Source organism: Mandrillus leucophaeus, unplaced genomic scaffold (genome assembly GCF_000951045.1).
Source record: "Mandrillus leucophaeus isolate KB7577 unplaced genomic scaffold, Mleu.le_1.0 Scaffold182, whole genome shotgun sequence".
Lineage (NCBI taxonomy): Eukaryota > Metazoa > Chordata > Mammalia > Primates > Cercopithecidae > Mandrillus > Mandrillus leucophaeus.
In genome coordinates, this window is record NW_012101832.1 from 1,913,412 (window position 1) to 1,929,580 (window position 16,169).

Here is a 16,169-nt window from a genome sequence, read left to right on the forward strand (position 1 = left end):
CTTAAGAGTTATGATTGCCGGGCGCAGTGGCTCATGCCTGTGATCCCAGCACTTTGGGGGGGCTGAGGTGGGTGGATCACCTGAGGTCAGGAGTTCAAGACCAGCCTGGTCAACATGGTGAAACCCCATCTCTACTAAAAATACAAAAATTAGCCAGGCGTGGTGTTGGGCGCCTGTAATCCCAGCTACTCGGGAGGCTGAGGCAGGAGAATTGCTTAGCTTGAACCCAGGAGGCAGAGATTGCAATGAGTGGAGATCGTGCCACTGCACTCCAGCCTGGGTGACAGAGTGAGACTCTGTCTCCAAAAAAAAAAAAAAAAAAGTTGAGGCCAGCGCGATGGCTCACGCCTGTGATCCCAGCACTTTGGGAGGCCAAGGTGGGCAGATCACCTGAGGGTCAGGAGTTCAAGACCAGCCTGGCTAACACAGTGAAACCCTGTTTCTACTTAAAAAAAAAAAAAAAAAATTAGCTGGGCATGGTGGCACACGCCTGTAATCCCAGCTACTAGGGAGGCTGAGGCAGGAGAATCACTTGAACCCTGGAGGCAGAGGTTGCAGTGAGCTGAGATCGCACTATTGCACTCCAGCTTAGGCAACAAGAGTGAAATTCCATCTCAAAAAGAAAAAAAGTTATGATCAACAACAAAAAATGAAGAATAAACTCCTCTGTTAATGAGAGAATTAAAAAAAAAAAAAAAACAGATTTACCCTATAAAAAATACAAGACATTCTTCACAGAAATAGAAAAAACAATTCTAAAATTTATATGGAACCACAAAAGACCCAAAATAGTCAAAGCTATCCTGAGCAAAAAGAACAAAACCAGAGGAATCACATTACTTGACTTCAAATTATACTACAGAGCTATAGTAACCAAAACAGCATAGTACTAGCCTAGAAATGGACACATAGACCAACGGAACAGAATACAGAACCCAGAAACAAATCCATACACCTACAATGAACTCATTTTCAACAAAGGCGCCAAGAACATACACTGGGGTAAGGACAGTCTCTTTGATTAATTGTGCTGGGAAAACTGGATATCCGTACGTAGAAGAATGAAACTTGACCCGTCCCTTGTCATATACAAAAATCAAATCAAAATGGATTAACACCTTAAACTATGAAACTACTACAAGAAAATACCGGAAACACTTTCCAAGACACTGGTCTAGGAAAAAATTTCTTGAGTAATACCACACAAACACAGGCAACCAAAGCTAAAATGAACAAATAGGATTATATCAAGTTAAAAAGCTACTGCACAGTGAATCAACAAAGGAAAGGGACAGGCTGGGCATGGTGGTTCACGCCTGCAATCCCAGCACTTTGGGAGGCCAAGGCAGGTGGATCACCTGAGGTCAGGAGTTTGAGACCAGCCTGGCCAACATGGTGAAATCCCATCTCTACTAAAAATACAAAATTAGCTGGGTATAGTGGCGCGTGCCTGTAATCCCAGCTACTTGGGAGGCTGAGGCATAAGAATTGCTTAGAATCCAGAGATTGCAGTGAGTCAAGATTGCGCCATTGCACTCCAGCCTGGGAGACAGAATGAGACTCTGTCTCAAAAAAAAAAGGTGGGGGGACAACCCACAGAACGGGATAAAATGTTTGCAAACTACTCATCTGACAAGGGATTAATAACTGGAATATATAAGGAGCTCAAACAACTCTACTGGAAAAAAAAATCTAATAATCCAATTAAAAATGAGCAAAAGATTTGAATTGACATATCTCAAAAGAAGACACACAAATGGCAAACAGGCATATGAAAAGGTGCTCAACATCACTGATTATCAGAGAAATGCAAATCAAAACTACAATGTGATATCATCTCACCCCACTTAAAATGGGTTTTATCCAAAAGACAGGCAATATACAAATGCTGGTGAGGATATGGAGAAAGCCTTGTATGCTGTTGGTGGGAATGTAAATTACTACAACCACTATGGAGAACAGTTTGGAGATTCCTCAGATCACTAACAATAGAGCTACCGTATGATCTAGCAATCCCACTACTGGGTGTATACTCAAAAGAAAGGAAATCAGTGTATCAAAGAGATCTGCATTTTCACATGTTTGTTGCACCACTATTCACAATAGCCAGAATTTGGAAGCAACCTAAGTGTCCATCACAGATGAATGGAGAAAGAAAATGTGGTACTTAAACACAATGGAGTACTATTCAATCATAAAAAAGAATGAGAACCTGTCATTTGCAACAATATGGATGGAACTAGAGGTTATTATGTTAAGTGAAATATGCTAGGCACAGAAAGACAAACATCGCATGTTGTCACTTAGTTGTGGGATGTATAAATCAAAACAGGCTGGGAAGAGTAGTACGGGGTCAGAGGGAGGTGGGGATGATTAATGGGTACAAAAAAAAAATAGTTAAAGAATGAATACTACCTAGCATCTGATAGAGCAACAGGATGACTACAGTCAAAATAATTTACTTGTACATTTTTTTGTTTCAACTTTTATTTTTGATATGGGGTACTGCTCTGTTGCCCAGGCTGGAGCGCAGCAGTGCTATCTTGGCTCGCTGCAACCTCTGCCTCCCAGGCTCAAGTGATCCTCCCACCTCAACCTCCCAAGTAGCTGGGACCACAGGTGTGCGCCATCATTCCTGGTTAATTTTCCATAGAGATGGGGTTTCGCCTGTTACCCAGACTGGTCTTGAACTCCTGGACTCACACAATCCGCCCACCTCGGCCTCCCAAAGTGCTAGGATTATAGGTGTGAGCCACCGCATCCAGTCTATACTTTTTTTTTTTTGAGATGGAGTCTCGCTCTGTCACCCAGGCTGGAGTGCAGTGGCGCCATCTCGGCTCACTGCAAGCTCCACCTCCCTGGTTCACGCCATTCTTCTGCCTCAGCCTCCTGAGAAGCTGGGACTACAGGCGCCTGCCACCACTTCTGGCTAATTTTTTATATTTTTAGTAGAGATAGGGTTTCACCGTGTAGCCAGGACGGTCCTGATCTCCTGACCTCGTGATCCGCCCACCCAGGCCTCCCAAAGTGCTGGGAATACAGGTGTAAGCCACCGCGCCCGGCTCCCAGCCTATACATTTTTAAATAACTAAAAGAGTATAACTGGATTGTTGGTAACACAAAGGATAAATTTCTTGAGATGACAGATACCCCATTTTCCATGATGTGATTATACATTACATGCCTGTATCAAAATATCTCATGTATCGTATAAATATATATACCTTCTATGTGCCCACACAAAAAAAATTTAATTAAAAAAAGATAACAGATGTATGACATGGCAATTTTCCCCAGGCTCTCACTTAGAGTACAGTTAGCTGAGGGAAAAGATTCTCAAAGGGAAAACTGTATGCTATTCAGTATGGGACTGTGAGAATTTGGGCCAACCTCACCCATGCAAGATTTAAGGAGAAGGGGGCTTGGGTCTCAGGCAGCATCAATAATTAAGAAAGTCAAGCCAGGTATGGTGGTATATACCTATTGTTCCAGCTACTCAAGAGGCTGAGGCAGGAGGATCACTTCAGCTCCAGTCCAGCCTGGGCAACATAGCAAGACCCCATCACTCAAATGAAAGAAGAATAATAATTAAGGGAATCTGCACAGGGAACACAAAGCAATCTCGTCCTCTTAGATAAGCTGCTAAATCCGGTAAACATTAGTGTACTGCATAAGCTTTTGGATATACACCCACCTGCATCTCTTCTACCCAAGACAGTAGTTCATACACAAATCGGAGATTGCCTTCATCTTCAGAGGAGCTGATAGCCACAAGTTCAGCCCGAGTCATAGGCTTTCGGAACCAGGAGGTAGAAGAAGAATAGGGTGCCTTGGTTAAGGGTTCTGCTTTCAGATGAGTAGTGGTTAAAGTAGAGGGTGGAACCAATTCAAGTGAAGTGAAATGGCCCTTCCGGTACAGGTTTGTACACTCTAGGCGCAAGGTGACCAGCTCATCCTGCAGACGCATGACCCTGAAATGGAAGAAAAGAAAAAAGGAAGGGATTTAAATCTATAGTATACTTTTAAAAATAAAATCTTCCTTATCCATTTGACAAAGATATGATAAAAATAAAAATGAGCCACCCTGGCCAACATGGTGAAACCCTGTCTGTACTAAAAATACGAAAATTAGCCAGGTGTAGTGGCACATGCCTGTAGTCCCAGCTACTCAGGAGGCTGAGGTAGGAGAATTGCTTGAACTCAGGAGGCGGAGGTTGCAGTGAGCTGAGATCACACCACTGCATCCCAGCCTGGGTGACAGAGCAAGACCCGGTCTCAAAAAAAATAAAATAAAAAACAAAAAATAAAAATGAGATCATATAAGGAAAAGTGTTTAGAAAAAGTGCTATATGAATACAAGGTGATATTATTAACATCTCCATCTAGTTCAGAATTGTTTTAAAGACAAATGCCAAATTACAGTGTTAACTGGAGGGAAGCTAACAATACTATTTACAGAACTCTCAAATAGTATAATAAAACAAACAATGGATTAGGGGTCAAGAAATGTGGGTCTTAGTCTCGGCTCTGTAAAACTAGCCTTGGGAGGCCGAGACAGGTGGATCACAAGGTCAGGAATTCAAGACCAGCCTGGCCAACATGGTGAAACCCCATCTCTAGTAAAAATACAAAAATTAGCTGGACATGGTGGTACACGCCTGTACTCCCAGCTACTCTGAGGCTGAAGCAGGAGAATTGCTTGGACCCAGCAGACAGAAGTCGCAGTGAGCTGAGATTGTGCCGCTGCACTCCATCCTGGGCTACAGAGTGAGGTGCCGTCTCAAAAAAAAAGAAAAAAAAAACTAGCCACATGACTTTACACAATTTTCATCTTCTGTGGGTCTCAGTTTTCTCCCCTATAAAAAGAATGTGATGGATCACCAATGTTTCTAAATCAGAAGTTGTGTTGTGTACCACCCCTGCAGGTCGTTCTAAAATATATGAGAACGGGCCAGATATAGTGGTTCATGCCTGTAATCCCAGCACTTCGGGAGGCTGAGGCAGGATGATCGCTTGAGCCCAGGAGATTGAGATCAGCATGGGCAAGATGGCAAAACCCCGTCTCTACTAAAAATACAAAAATTAGCTGGGCATGGCAGCCTGCACTTATAGGCCTAGCTACCTGGGAGGCTGAGGTGGAAGGATCGCTTGAGCCCAGGAAGTCAAGGCTGCAGTGAGCCATGATTGTGCCACTGCACTCCAGCCTGGGCAACAAAAGTGAGACCCTGTCTTTAACTAATTAATTAATTAAAAGAAAATATGTGGGATGTTATAAAAGGCCACAACGATTGAAGTAATCCTATAGGTACTTAGTGGGATAGGGGTGCAATAAGGAGAAACTGTCCTCCACTAACAGAACATTGCTGCCCAAGACATCTGCAGTATCTCCATTGAGACACTGACCTCAAATGTCCAAGTTAAAAGATTAAGTGCCTGACTCTTGCTCTACTCTTGATCCATGAGTCTCAGCAGTAAGCAAGTAAGCCCTCCGTTTGAGTCCCTTGTTCCTCACCTAAAAGCCAGCTCTTCTAGCTGGTAGTAATTCTCATCCCGCAGGATCTGGAGATCCACCTGCAGCTGCCTGATGAGACCTTCACACTCCTGAATGTACATAATGACATCTGACTCACATTGTACCGGTTGTCCTGATTCCAGATGAGCAGCATCCTGAGACAGGAAGAGAGAATAACAGTGGGAAAACTTCCATTGCCTCACTCACTAGGACAGAGGGAGCCAAGGAGTCTACTGCAATTCCAAAGAAAAGGGAAGTAATACATCTGGATTCCTCGATTGCTAACTTCAACCATTAGAGCAGAGGGTGAGAAGCAGAAAACATGTGACATAGATGTGGGACAAAAACAGTCAGAGACTTACAGCCTGCAAGGTATTCTTAGCTAGTGTCAGTTTTTCTTCACAGTTCAAAGCACCATTCTGAATTTTGTTTGCAATCTGTAGCAGCAATTCCAGCCTGAAATAAGATAAAACCATAGTCATGTGAAAGGTTCACAGCAGCTCAATAAATAATGTCAGACCACTCTCAGGATCTGGACCCACCTCTCCACAGCCGGCCGAAGTGATTTCTCTCGCTCCAGCATCTCTATGATGAGCTTTCCCCACTCTTCTTCCACATCATTAGGGTGATAACCTTGAGGCAGTTTAATTCGGCCAAATTCAATCCACACCTGAAAGAGCCACTCTTTCAGTCCAAAAACACAGCCATGCCCTCTTGTCCCAGTTTTGATTTACACATCACTTCTTGCTTCCTTACCCAGCCATTCAGCAGTTTTTCCTATTGTCTAACATGGAAAAACAATCAAATATGTATCAGGTTCTTCACCCTTGAGGTAAAGAGCAGAAAAGTCACCTCTAGAATGTAGGGACTACCTACTCTAAGTCCTTCCATTCCTTTTACACTTTCTATAAATCCTCCTTTCTCCTCAGTAACTTTTATTCTGGCAAGGTGACAGTCTCATCTCTACAACTTCAAATTCTCTAGGAATCAAATTCTGAACAGAAGTCTCTCTTCTTTCCACCCTAGGGAAAGATTCAGCTTCCCTCTGAGAAGCAGAAAAATTTACCCACAAAACTCAAGATTTCTGAATAAATATATGCCATTTTTCAATAAGCCCTTTAAAAAACAGAGATGGCTGACACTGCCCCTTTACCACAATATTTTAAGACCAACCTGAGAGTGGTGCTATTATTTGTCACCAGGAGAGTACTTCTATTAATGCAGTTTGGGAAGAGAACACAAGGAATCTATAATCAAGAAGCAACAACAGTACAGACCAGCAAACCCCAAGTCTCAGCAAAGGATAAGCTCTCTTACCTCTAGTAATTTATATAATTCCTCAATTCTTCCTTTTTCTCTCTCCTTCGCCAGAATTTCTGTTTCTTTGAAGTGTATATATTGGTTATAAAGTGCCTATAAAATTAATATTTGGTGAATGAATGGACACAAACTTTAGGACCCAATTTTTCATGCCACCTCACCCAGAAGCCAGCAGTGATAAGCTTGGAGACTTACTCCCTAGAAAGATTTTACCAAAAAAATTTAAGTCCTTGACTTTACCTTTAGTTCAACAGGGTTTTGGGGAAAAGTTTTATCTGACATCAGTATTGTATGCTGTTTGATCCAGGGAATGAGGGAGTCCACTCGGCTTTGGTATTCTTGCCACCTGGAGTCCACTTCCTATTGCCAGAAGGTAAACATCACACACCTGATTAGCAATATCCAAAACAACCACAAGAGGAAGTAGCTCTGGCCACTCCAAACTATATGAAATCCCTTTCCTTTAATTGCCTAGATGCTGCTCAGTTTAATGCTCACAGTACCAGTTTCAAAGCTCCTCAAGGGCTCTCAGGCTGGGATTCAATTTCCTGACACTAAGAAAGGCTACAAACCAAGCTACTAAAAATATTCTGAAAAGAGCTGTGATCTACCTAATCAAGCTGATATATGAATGACTGATAAAATACTTCCTCATCTTGAATTACAGCTAGGGATGAAAGGGACATTCCTTGCTGGCATTTAGCACCAAATAGTCTATGCTAATTGTTACAAAATTAGCAGTATCTAGACTCATTTCCAGGGCCAAGGATAATGTCCATGTATGATAAAGATACTGGATATATAGTTTGATTCCATGAGTATACCATCAGTGCTTAAGAAAGTGTCTAAGCAATACATTCCACCCAAATGAATCAAAGTCAGAAGGCCTTCTAGGAAAATGTTCTTTTACCGTAGCACTGATCCCTTCTCCACCCTCGGGGACTTTAGGGAAGGCATCATAAATTGAAGACACATAAGTGATTACAGACTTTTCATCTGGAGATGGCACATCCACATCTGAGAGAGAATGGACAAGAAATTTCTTAGTCAGAACAAAGGAACTTGCCAAAAGAAGGAATACTGAATACGCATTCCTTACTCAAGTTCAGTAAACTCTCTCTCACCTTCTGCATCCAGCAGACGAGTGACCCCTAGTCTTTCTGCCACTTCAAAAGCCTGTTCCAGATTCTCTCGGTTACTTTGGATTTGTACCCTCTCCATGTCTACCAGATCGGGTCTGTAAAAGTCCAGCAAGGCACATGAAAGGTCAACATCTACACATCACACATGAGTTCACACAAAGAAAACCTCCTAAAAGTTCCCAGAGCTGAAAAACACTGAGTTAGAGAAAAAGCAGGAGGTTAAGAAGAGCACAAATTCCATTTTTAAGTATATACCAGGGGCTCAGTGCTCCCTAATGCTAAACTTAAACACACAGTTTAGGTTTGTTGAATGTCATGGGAAAAATATCATCAGTTAGCACTGAAAATTGGGGCATGTTTATGACCACTAAGAACTCAACAATTTTTAATTTTGTCACTCAGAATTCCTATCTTCCTCACCTCACTTCAGCCACCTGCTATTCCTAAACCACTCCAAAACCACTCCAAGCAAGCCCTCACTCCAGGCCCTTTGCACTTGTATTTCTTCCAACTGGAACACTCTGACCCCAGAAGCCTGCATGACTCACTCCCTCACGGCTCTGCTCTAACATGCTCACCAAAGAGGCCATCTCTGACCACCCTGTCCAAAATATCACAAACCTCTGCCACTTTCTAATCCTGCCATTGTATTTACCACTGCTTGATGGCATACATTTATTACCTATTCTCCCTACTGGAAGGAAAGTTCCATGAGAGAAAAAACTTTCGCTGTTTTCTTCACTGCTCCTTGTGCCCAGTTCCTAGGAAATTAGTTAAATAAATATTCCTTTTTCAAATGAACAAATGAATCAAAGCTTTGATTTTTGCTTGAGGAGGTGGAAATAGCATTATAACTAATTACAAACAAGAGATGAGAAGAAGTCCCGCAGGAGCACAGAAATTCCACTGTTCTTACCGGTATCGGTGAATGAGTGCATTGAACATCTTCCCATCACTCCAGCAGGAGGAAAAGTTGGTGCATTTGATTCCTGTGTAACCAGCTGTCACCTTCTGGGTCCACAGGAGTAGTTTCTCCTTAGCTGACATATCCCCTGATTCTCCACTAATGTAGATGTCAGAGATCTGCCAAAAGATGGGACACAGAATAATTCATTATAAATAAGACACAGTCTTTCAGCCTTCTCTTCTCCATACACTATGACTCTTAGTAAAACGAAGATTCAAAGCTGGAAGCACTTCAGAGGACTATTCCATCATATATTTACCCTCTTGCTAGTCAAAGAAACACAAATTAATACCATGAGAGGTAATTTTTCACCTGTCAAATTAGGAAATGTTTGTTTTTAATGATAATATTCACGATTGGAGAGAATATCTAAAACTGGGTACCGTCATAGACTGCCACTAGTGAGAGTATAAATGCCATAACTTCTCTGGATGTCAGTTTTGAATCAAGTCTCAAAACATACATACAACTTGATAGGAAGTCATTAGAAATATAAACAAATAATTTTATACATGAATATTTATCAAAGCATAATAAAGGTGACTTAGCAAAAAGTTATAAAAAGCTTAAATACTAATGAGGGGTTGGGGTTGACTGGTTATAAATCATAGCACAATTATAGCAGAATAGAATTCTTTGTAGCACGTAAAAAGTTATGTTTTAGAAAGTTTCAGGCCAGGTGCAGTGGCTCATGCCTGTAGTCCCAGTTACTCAGGAGGCTGAGGGGGGATGATCACTTGAAGCCAAGAGATGAAGGCTGCAGTGAAGTATGATCATGCCACAATACTGCAGCCTGGGTGACAGAGTGAGACTCCATCTCAAAAAAATAAATAAAAAAGTTTTACAAAGAAAATTTTAATGACATAGGACAATGATTACCGAATTTAAGAAACAGAATATAAACAAAATAATATATAGTAATCTTATTTTGTATAAAAGACATACAAAATATACATTTAAGTACACAGTCATATATATGTACAAATGCATACACATACACCTATGTATGCAATACAGGCACAAATACTGTATGTATGTGAGAAATACAGCAAACTAATAATCATAGTTACCTCTACGGAGTAACATTACAGGTGATTTTCATATTTTCCAAATTTTCTACATCCTGTACATTTTCATAATAAGAAAAGAGTTATTTTAAGAAATCTCCAAAATACAGAATAAGACCTATTTTAGAGAGATCGTAATGCAGGTGAGGAAAAAGTGCATGTCTCGTGCGTGCAAAGTGGGACTAATACCACCTTTTCAGGGTTGCTGTGATAATCAGTGAGATTACACATTAAAGCAGCTAGCCCAAACTCAGGATTATGCTCAACAAATAACGGTTCCCTTATCTCTTCTTTATTTGAAGGCTGGTCTTCCTTCAATTCTTACTTGTCTAGCTCCCACAGCACTGACAGTCTGTATCATCATCTAACTAAATGTTATTTTGGGCTAGGCGCAGTAATCCTAGCTCTTTGGGAGACTGAGGCAGGCAGATCACCTGAGGTCAGGAGTTCGAGACCAGGCTGGCCGACATGGTGAAACCCCATCTCTACTAAAAATATAAAAATTAACCAGTGGTGGCGCGCAACTGTAGTCCCAACTACTTGGGAGGCTGAGGCACGAGAATCGTTTGAACCTGGGAGGCGGACGTCGTGGTGAGCTGAAATTGCACCACTGCACTCTAGCCTGGGCGACAGAGTGAGACTCTGTCTCGAAAACATAAAATAAATAAATAAATCTTATTTTGCAGTATGGACTATTATTTCATATATTTAATCTTATCTCCCCTAGACTGCATGCAGGTTTCCTGAGGGGGGCTGGCACCACATCTTAACAATACAAAACTGAACAGCAGCCCCTATATGGGAGAGCTCCTCACCACTGGACGCGTTCAAGCAGAAACTAAGATGCTGTGGATGAAATAACTTCCAAATCTGAGACCCATGGATCATAGTCCTTTGGTGCACTGCCCATTGCACTTAGTGTTGTGCTGGTTGTATGGTGGGACCTTAACATGTTTTAATTAATAATAACTTGGTTTAAGAATTAAATAATAAAAATAAGCAAACAAAACTATTTTGGGGGCCAGGCACGGTGGCTCACGCCTGTAAGCCCAACACTTTGGGAGGCCAAGGCAAGCAGATCACCTGAGGTCAGGAGTCTGAGACCACTCCAGCCTAGGCGACAGAGTGGGACTCTGTCTCAAAAAAAAAAAAAAAAAAGTATTCTGGGATAAAGCCCATCTAGAATCTGTAGACAGGTTACTTAGCTATTTCAAAGCAGTGTGTAAAGTGAAACAAGTTTAGGCTAGCATTATTTATCTCCTCTGGAGTGGGACTATGAATGATTTTATTTTTTCTTCCTACTCTTCTTTTTTTCAGACTTTAAGTAATGACCACACTTTATTTTTATAATAAAAAACTATAAAAATAATCCTTGTTAAGGAAAAATATTAAGCCTTTGATTCAGACAGATATGTGTTTGAAAGAAGGCATTTACTAGAAATGTGACCTCAGGCAAACCACATAAGCCTCCTGGCCCAATTTTTCCCATATTTAAAATAGGATAATAATTTTCTCAAAGGATCATTATAAGGATTAAATAAGATGATGTAGGTAGTGTCGAGGGTACATATATTTCCTTCCCGTAATAATAAGACAGCATACCCAGCACAATTTTTGGTCTGGGTGTTTGGGGCAGAGAAAACACAGGCATGTCAATAGAACATCCTGTCTCTTAGTCATCTCACTCAGGTGCAGTACTGTGAAAGTAGTAGCTTCCCTTGTGACCAGTACAAGGGAGAAATCAATAATAAGGCATCTCCAAGTGTCTGAATTTACAAACTCACAATAGATGAGATTAAATATCAGATGATATTTTAAAATTGGAAAGAAAAAAAAAGGGGCCAGGAACTTTAACACTATATTTAGAATAAAAGAAAGCTGTAGGCAAATAAATATTACTAAGATGTCTGAAGAAAGACCGTGAGAATAGACGAGTATAGGAAGCTTGCATTGAGTATAGAAAAGGGAAGCCAGGAAGTACTGCCTCTATGCCTGTGAAGGTGAAATTGTGCCCTACCCAGCAGATTCAAGGGACATGGGTTCTTATGCCCTTGACAGGTACATTTCTACAGAAGAAATCAGACTATTCTACTTTGATGATGCCAACTAATAAGACCATCCTACAAATCATTCCTCCACTTACCACCTCTCTGCTCTGACTCCATGTTCACCTGACATGAGGTGACAACCTTCAGATTATTATTTGCTTCCCATATAGATATTATAAAGCAACAAAAGCACTAACTGGCCACTTCGAATTCTTGAATGACTTGGCAGTCAAAATTTATTTTGTAAATTAATAAATTCACATCTACCAATCTCATGCAAATGTGATCAGTGTGAGTCAATTTCCTAAAACTTAATCAATTCCAGGTCTACTTGGGGCTAGGGGAGGGGCAGTAGTGGGGAGAGAAGCTATGGAGCTGCAGAGCCAAGGACTCAATAATGGATCATGGCTCTTCCTATAAACAGCTTCTTCCTAGTACCAATTCTATTTCAGTTCCCCTTAACATTTCTAGCTACCTATTTCACTGGCTAAATGCAACATTGATATATCCCACTGCCTTCACTGTAGCTGCTTCGCATACATATTAAAGTAAAACATTATTGGGAACAGGAAATAGATTTGTTGACGTAAAAAAAGACAGAACTTGAATAAGCAAAACAAAATCTGAGTATTTGGGTTCTTTACCCAAAAATGAAATTCCAGTTAGTTAACTGATATTGTATGTTCATTACAGCCATAATCTTTCTGATAACATCTCTCATCTCTTAGTATTTCTGTATATTGCACTAAAACTACTTCAACAAACAGCTTTACTTCAGATTTTAAACATAGCTGTAATGAGATAGATGTTTGGATCCCTAAGTTTAAAAAAAAAAAAAAAAAAAAAAAAAAACAACCCCGTATGGATTAGGGCCCTTCCTAGACTGTAAACTGGATGAGAAAAATGGGATTATCATCACAACCATCTCAGTAATTAAATTTGGTTTTCATCAATCTTTTTCTGTATACTCACACATGATATGTGTGCACAGTACTGTCCTCTGGGCTATGCAGAAGTTTTACCTTAATCTCCCAAATGCAGAAATCCAGCTTCAGTTTCAGAGATCTTTCTCTCTCATCTCGATTTTTTAAGGAGGAAGCCATTTGGAGAGGAAGAACAGCCTCAACATTATGCCTCAGAATATGCAAATTCCACCTGAATTTCCTTTCAACTCACACTTCCCAAAGCTTGGTTAATTGCTTTTCTGAAGTATTCCCAGAAGCTGAATGTTTTCCTAATAATTCAGTAAGTATTGACTGAACAACATCTTAGCACTATGACAGGCACCACGGAGAAGAACAAAAAAAAGACACACCATTTACTTATTCTGTTAATATTTTTTGAGCAACCATTATATTCTAGGAGCTGTGCTTAAGTTCTTAATATCTCAAAATAAAAAAACACAGCCTCAGGCCTCAAGTTCAAGCAATTTAATCAGGGAGACAATTTACTATACAAAGAGATCAATGTTGTGACAGAGATAAGCAAGTAAATCCAACTAGCAATGCCAGAGGATTGCTCAGCAACAACCTCTGTGCTGAGTTTTAATAAGTAGAAGTTGGCCAGGTAAAAACGTGGAAAACAAAAAAAGAAGACATGTCTGCCCTGCAAGAACTTAGTTGAGACATGCCATAACTAACATATGATTATCCCAAATATTTTCCCAGATAACAACAGGTGTGTGAAACTAAAACAGGAATACAGGAAGGGAAGCTCTGTGGTCCTCCTGAATACGCAAACTTTTAGAAATTTATTTACACATATACACATATTTAAAATTAAGCAGTATATTTAATGCATTTAGTGTTAATGTATTTTCTGCCTTTATTATTTCAAAAAACCGTATTATTCAAACTTCACATGCATCTTTAACATCAATGTTTTTTCCTTCAATAAAGCTATTTTTTTGAGTGAATTTTCTAGAAAATACTGTCTACTTTTCTTTTTAAGATTTTAAAGTTAATAACAGCATTTTTCTGAATCTACATTGTCTCTGGGTATTTCATTTCAAACCACAAGAATCCAGTTGCATAATACTGGATTGGGTTTTTTTTAATTTTTTCATTCATTCTGTTGTGTTTATTTGTGATCCCCATAATGTATGTGTGTGTTTCATATGCAATGTGAGTGATTAAAAAAATTTTTTAATGTTAAGGCTTGTATACAATTACTTTCAACACTTCAAATTAGAAGATTATATTTCCAGGAACAATAACTAAAACTTTCTTAGATTTTTGGTTCCTCTTTTTTGTTTAATCAATTATGGCAGTTGATCTCTACAAAAAAATGATAGTGATTGAACTAGCAGATGGTGACACAGATTTATTCACCCTTTTTCATGAACTGACTATAAGCTCCCTGGAAGGCTAATAACAAGAAATGCTTTATAAGAAGTAAAATATAAAAAGAATATATCTTTTCTGAAGGTTAACTTCTGGAGGAAAATAATTTCATCTTATATCTACGGTAGGTCACATGAAAGAGTTAAACAAATTTAAAGCTAAAAAAGACCAATAATTATAGTAATATCCAATATAGAATCTCAGCAGAATGGAAAATTACTGGGGGGGGAGTGATCACAAAGATTTCTAGAAGAAGTACCATTTAAGCTCATCCTTGAAGGGTGTTACAGAACAGATGAAAGGCAAGGAAGGAAAGAATTCCAGGTAGAAAGTGGATGTAAACAAAGTTTACGCAAGAAACTGAGATAAGGTGAAAGAGAAATAGTAGTTAAGGGGTTGATCTGTTAAAATGAGAAGGTTTAAATTGGGAATCGATAGAAAAGATAAGATAGATTACAAAGGAACTGGAATACCCAGCTGAGGAGTTTAGACTTTGTAAGTCTCGCAGTGGATAGGACAGTTGTTCTGAGCAAGTAGGTACTTGATTATTATGTCCTCAAGTTTCTAGCTGACCTCATCACCCACTAAAGATAAAGCATCAGACCTTGAAAACTTTCAAGAAGCAAATGAAGGCTGGGTGCAGTGGCTCACTCCTGTAATCCCACCGCATTAGGAGGCCTAGGCAAGAGGATCACTTGAATCCAGGAGCTCAAGATGAGCCTGAGAACCACTGTGAGACCCTGTCTCTACAAAAAATTTAAAAATTAGCTGGGTGTCGTTGTACTCCCCTGTAGTCCCAGCTACTTGGGAAGTTGAGACAGGAGGATCGTTTAAGCCCGAGATGTCAAGGTTGCAGTGAGCTATGATTGCACCATTGCTCTCCAGCCTGGGTGTCAGAGCAAGATTCTTTCTCAAAAAAAAAAAAAAAAAGGAGAAGCAGCAGCACAGATGAAGGTACAATGCAGTGGTTCTACAAATGCCCAGCTAGAGGGATCTAATGGCAGCTATGTTGGTGAGGAATAGAGAGAAAGAAGGTGTTTATTATCAATATGAGAGTTATAAAAGGGAGTACTCCTTTCAGTATTCACATTCAGAGTCCTGGAGGTCTCACTAGGGAATATAATTAGAATGGAAACCCTAGGTAATAGAATATGGGCATTTTTCAACTCTACAAAATATTGTCAAACTACTCTCTAAAGAACAGTACCAAATTATACTTCCACTCAAGTGCTATGAAGAGGTTTTCCCATCACTCTACATCCTCGCCTACACTTGGTATTTTCAGAGTTGTTATCTTCTGCCAATCTGATGGGTATAAAATGGTATCTTAGCTGGGCATGGTGGTATGCTTGCAGTCCCAGCTACAAGCTTGAGTCCAGGAGTTCAAGGCTACAGTGCGCTATGATGGTGCCTGTGAATGGCCACTGCTCTTTAGCCTGGACAACATACCTGAGACCTCATCTCTTTAAAAAAAATATATGGGGCCAGGTGCAGTGGCTCATGCCTGTAAACCCAGCACTTTGGGAGGCAGAGGTGGGCGGATCACGAGGTCAAGAGATCGAGACCATCCTGGCTAACACAGTGAAACCCTGTCTGTACTAAAAACACAAAAACAAAATTAGCCGGGCATGGTGGCGGGTGCCTGTAATCCCAGCTACTCGGGAGGCTGAGGCGGGAGAATGGCGTGAACCTGGGAGGTGGAGCTTGCAGTGAGCCGAGATCGCACCACTGCACTCCAGCCTGGGTGACAGAGCGAGACTCCGTCTCACCA

General features: G+C 40.4%; 1 protein-coding gene across 1 annotated transcript in view; it reads right to left on the reverse strand.

Annotated features, from left to right (window-relative positions):
- MACF1 (microtubule-actin crosslinking factor 1) overlaps positions 1-16,169 on the reverse strand; it is a 459,246-nt gene that overhangs the window by 221,607 nt on the left and 221,470 nt on the right. The window contains exons 7-15 of the mRNA XM_011977683.1: positions 8,891-9,057; positions 7,957-8,069; positions 7,743-7,849; positions 7,073-7,192; positions 6,830-6,925; positions 6,055-6,182; positions 5,875-5,968; positions 5,513-5,667; positions 3,695-3,971 (exon numbers count right to left, since the gene is read on the reverse strand). Coding sequence (XP_011833073.1) covers positions 3,695-3,971; positions 5,513-5,667; positions 5,875-5,968; positions 6,055-6,182; positions 6,830-6,925; positions 7,073-7,192; positions 7,743-7,849; positions 7,957-8,069; positions 8,891-9,057 — 1,257 coding nt within the window. The remainder of the gene's footprint in view (positions 1-3,694; positions 3,972-5,512; positions 5,668-5,874; positions 5,969-6,054; positions 6,183-6,829; positions 6,926-7,072; positions 7,193-7,742; positions 7,850-7,956; positions 8,070-8,890; positions 9,058-16,169) is intronic.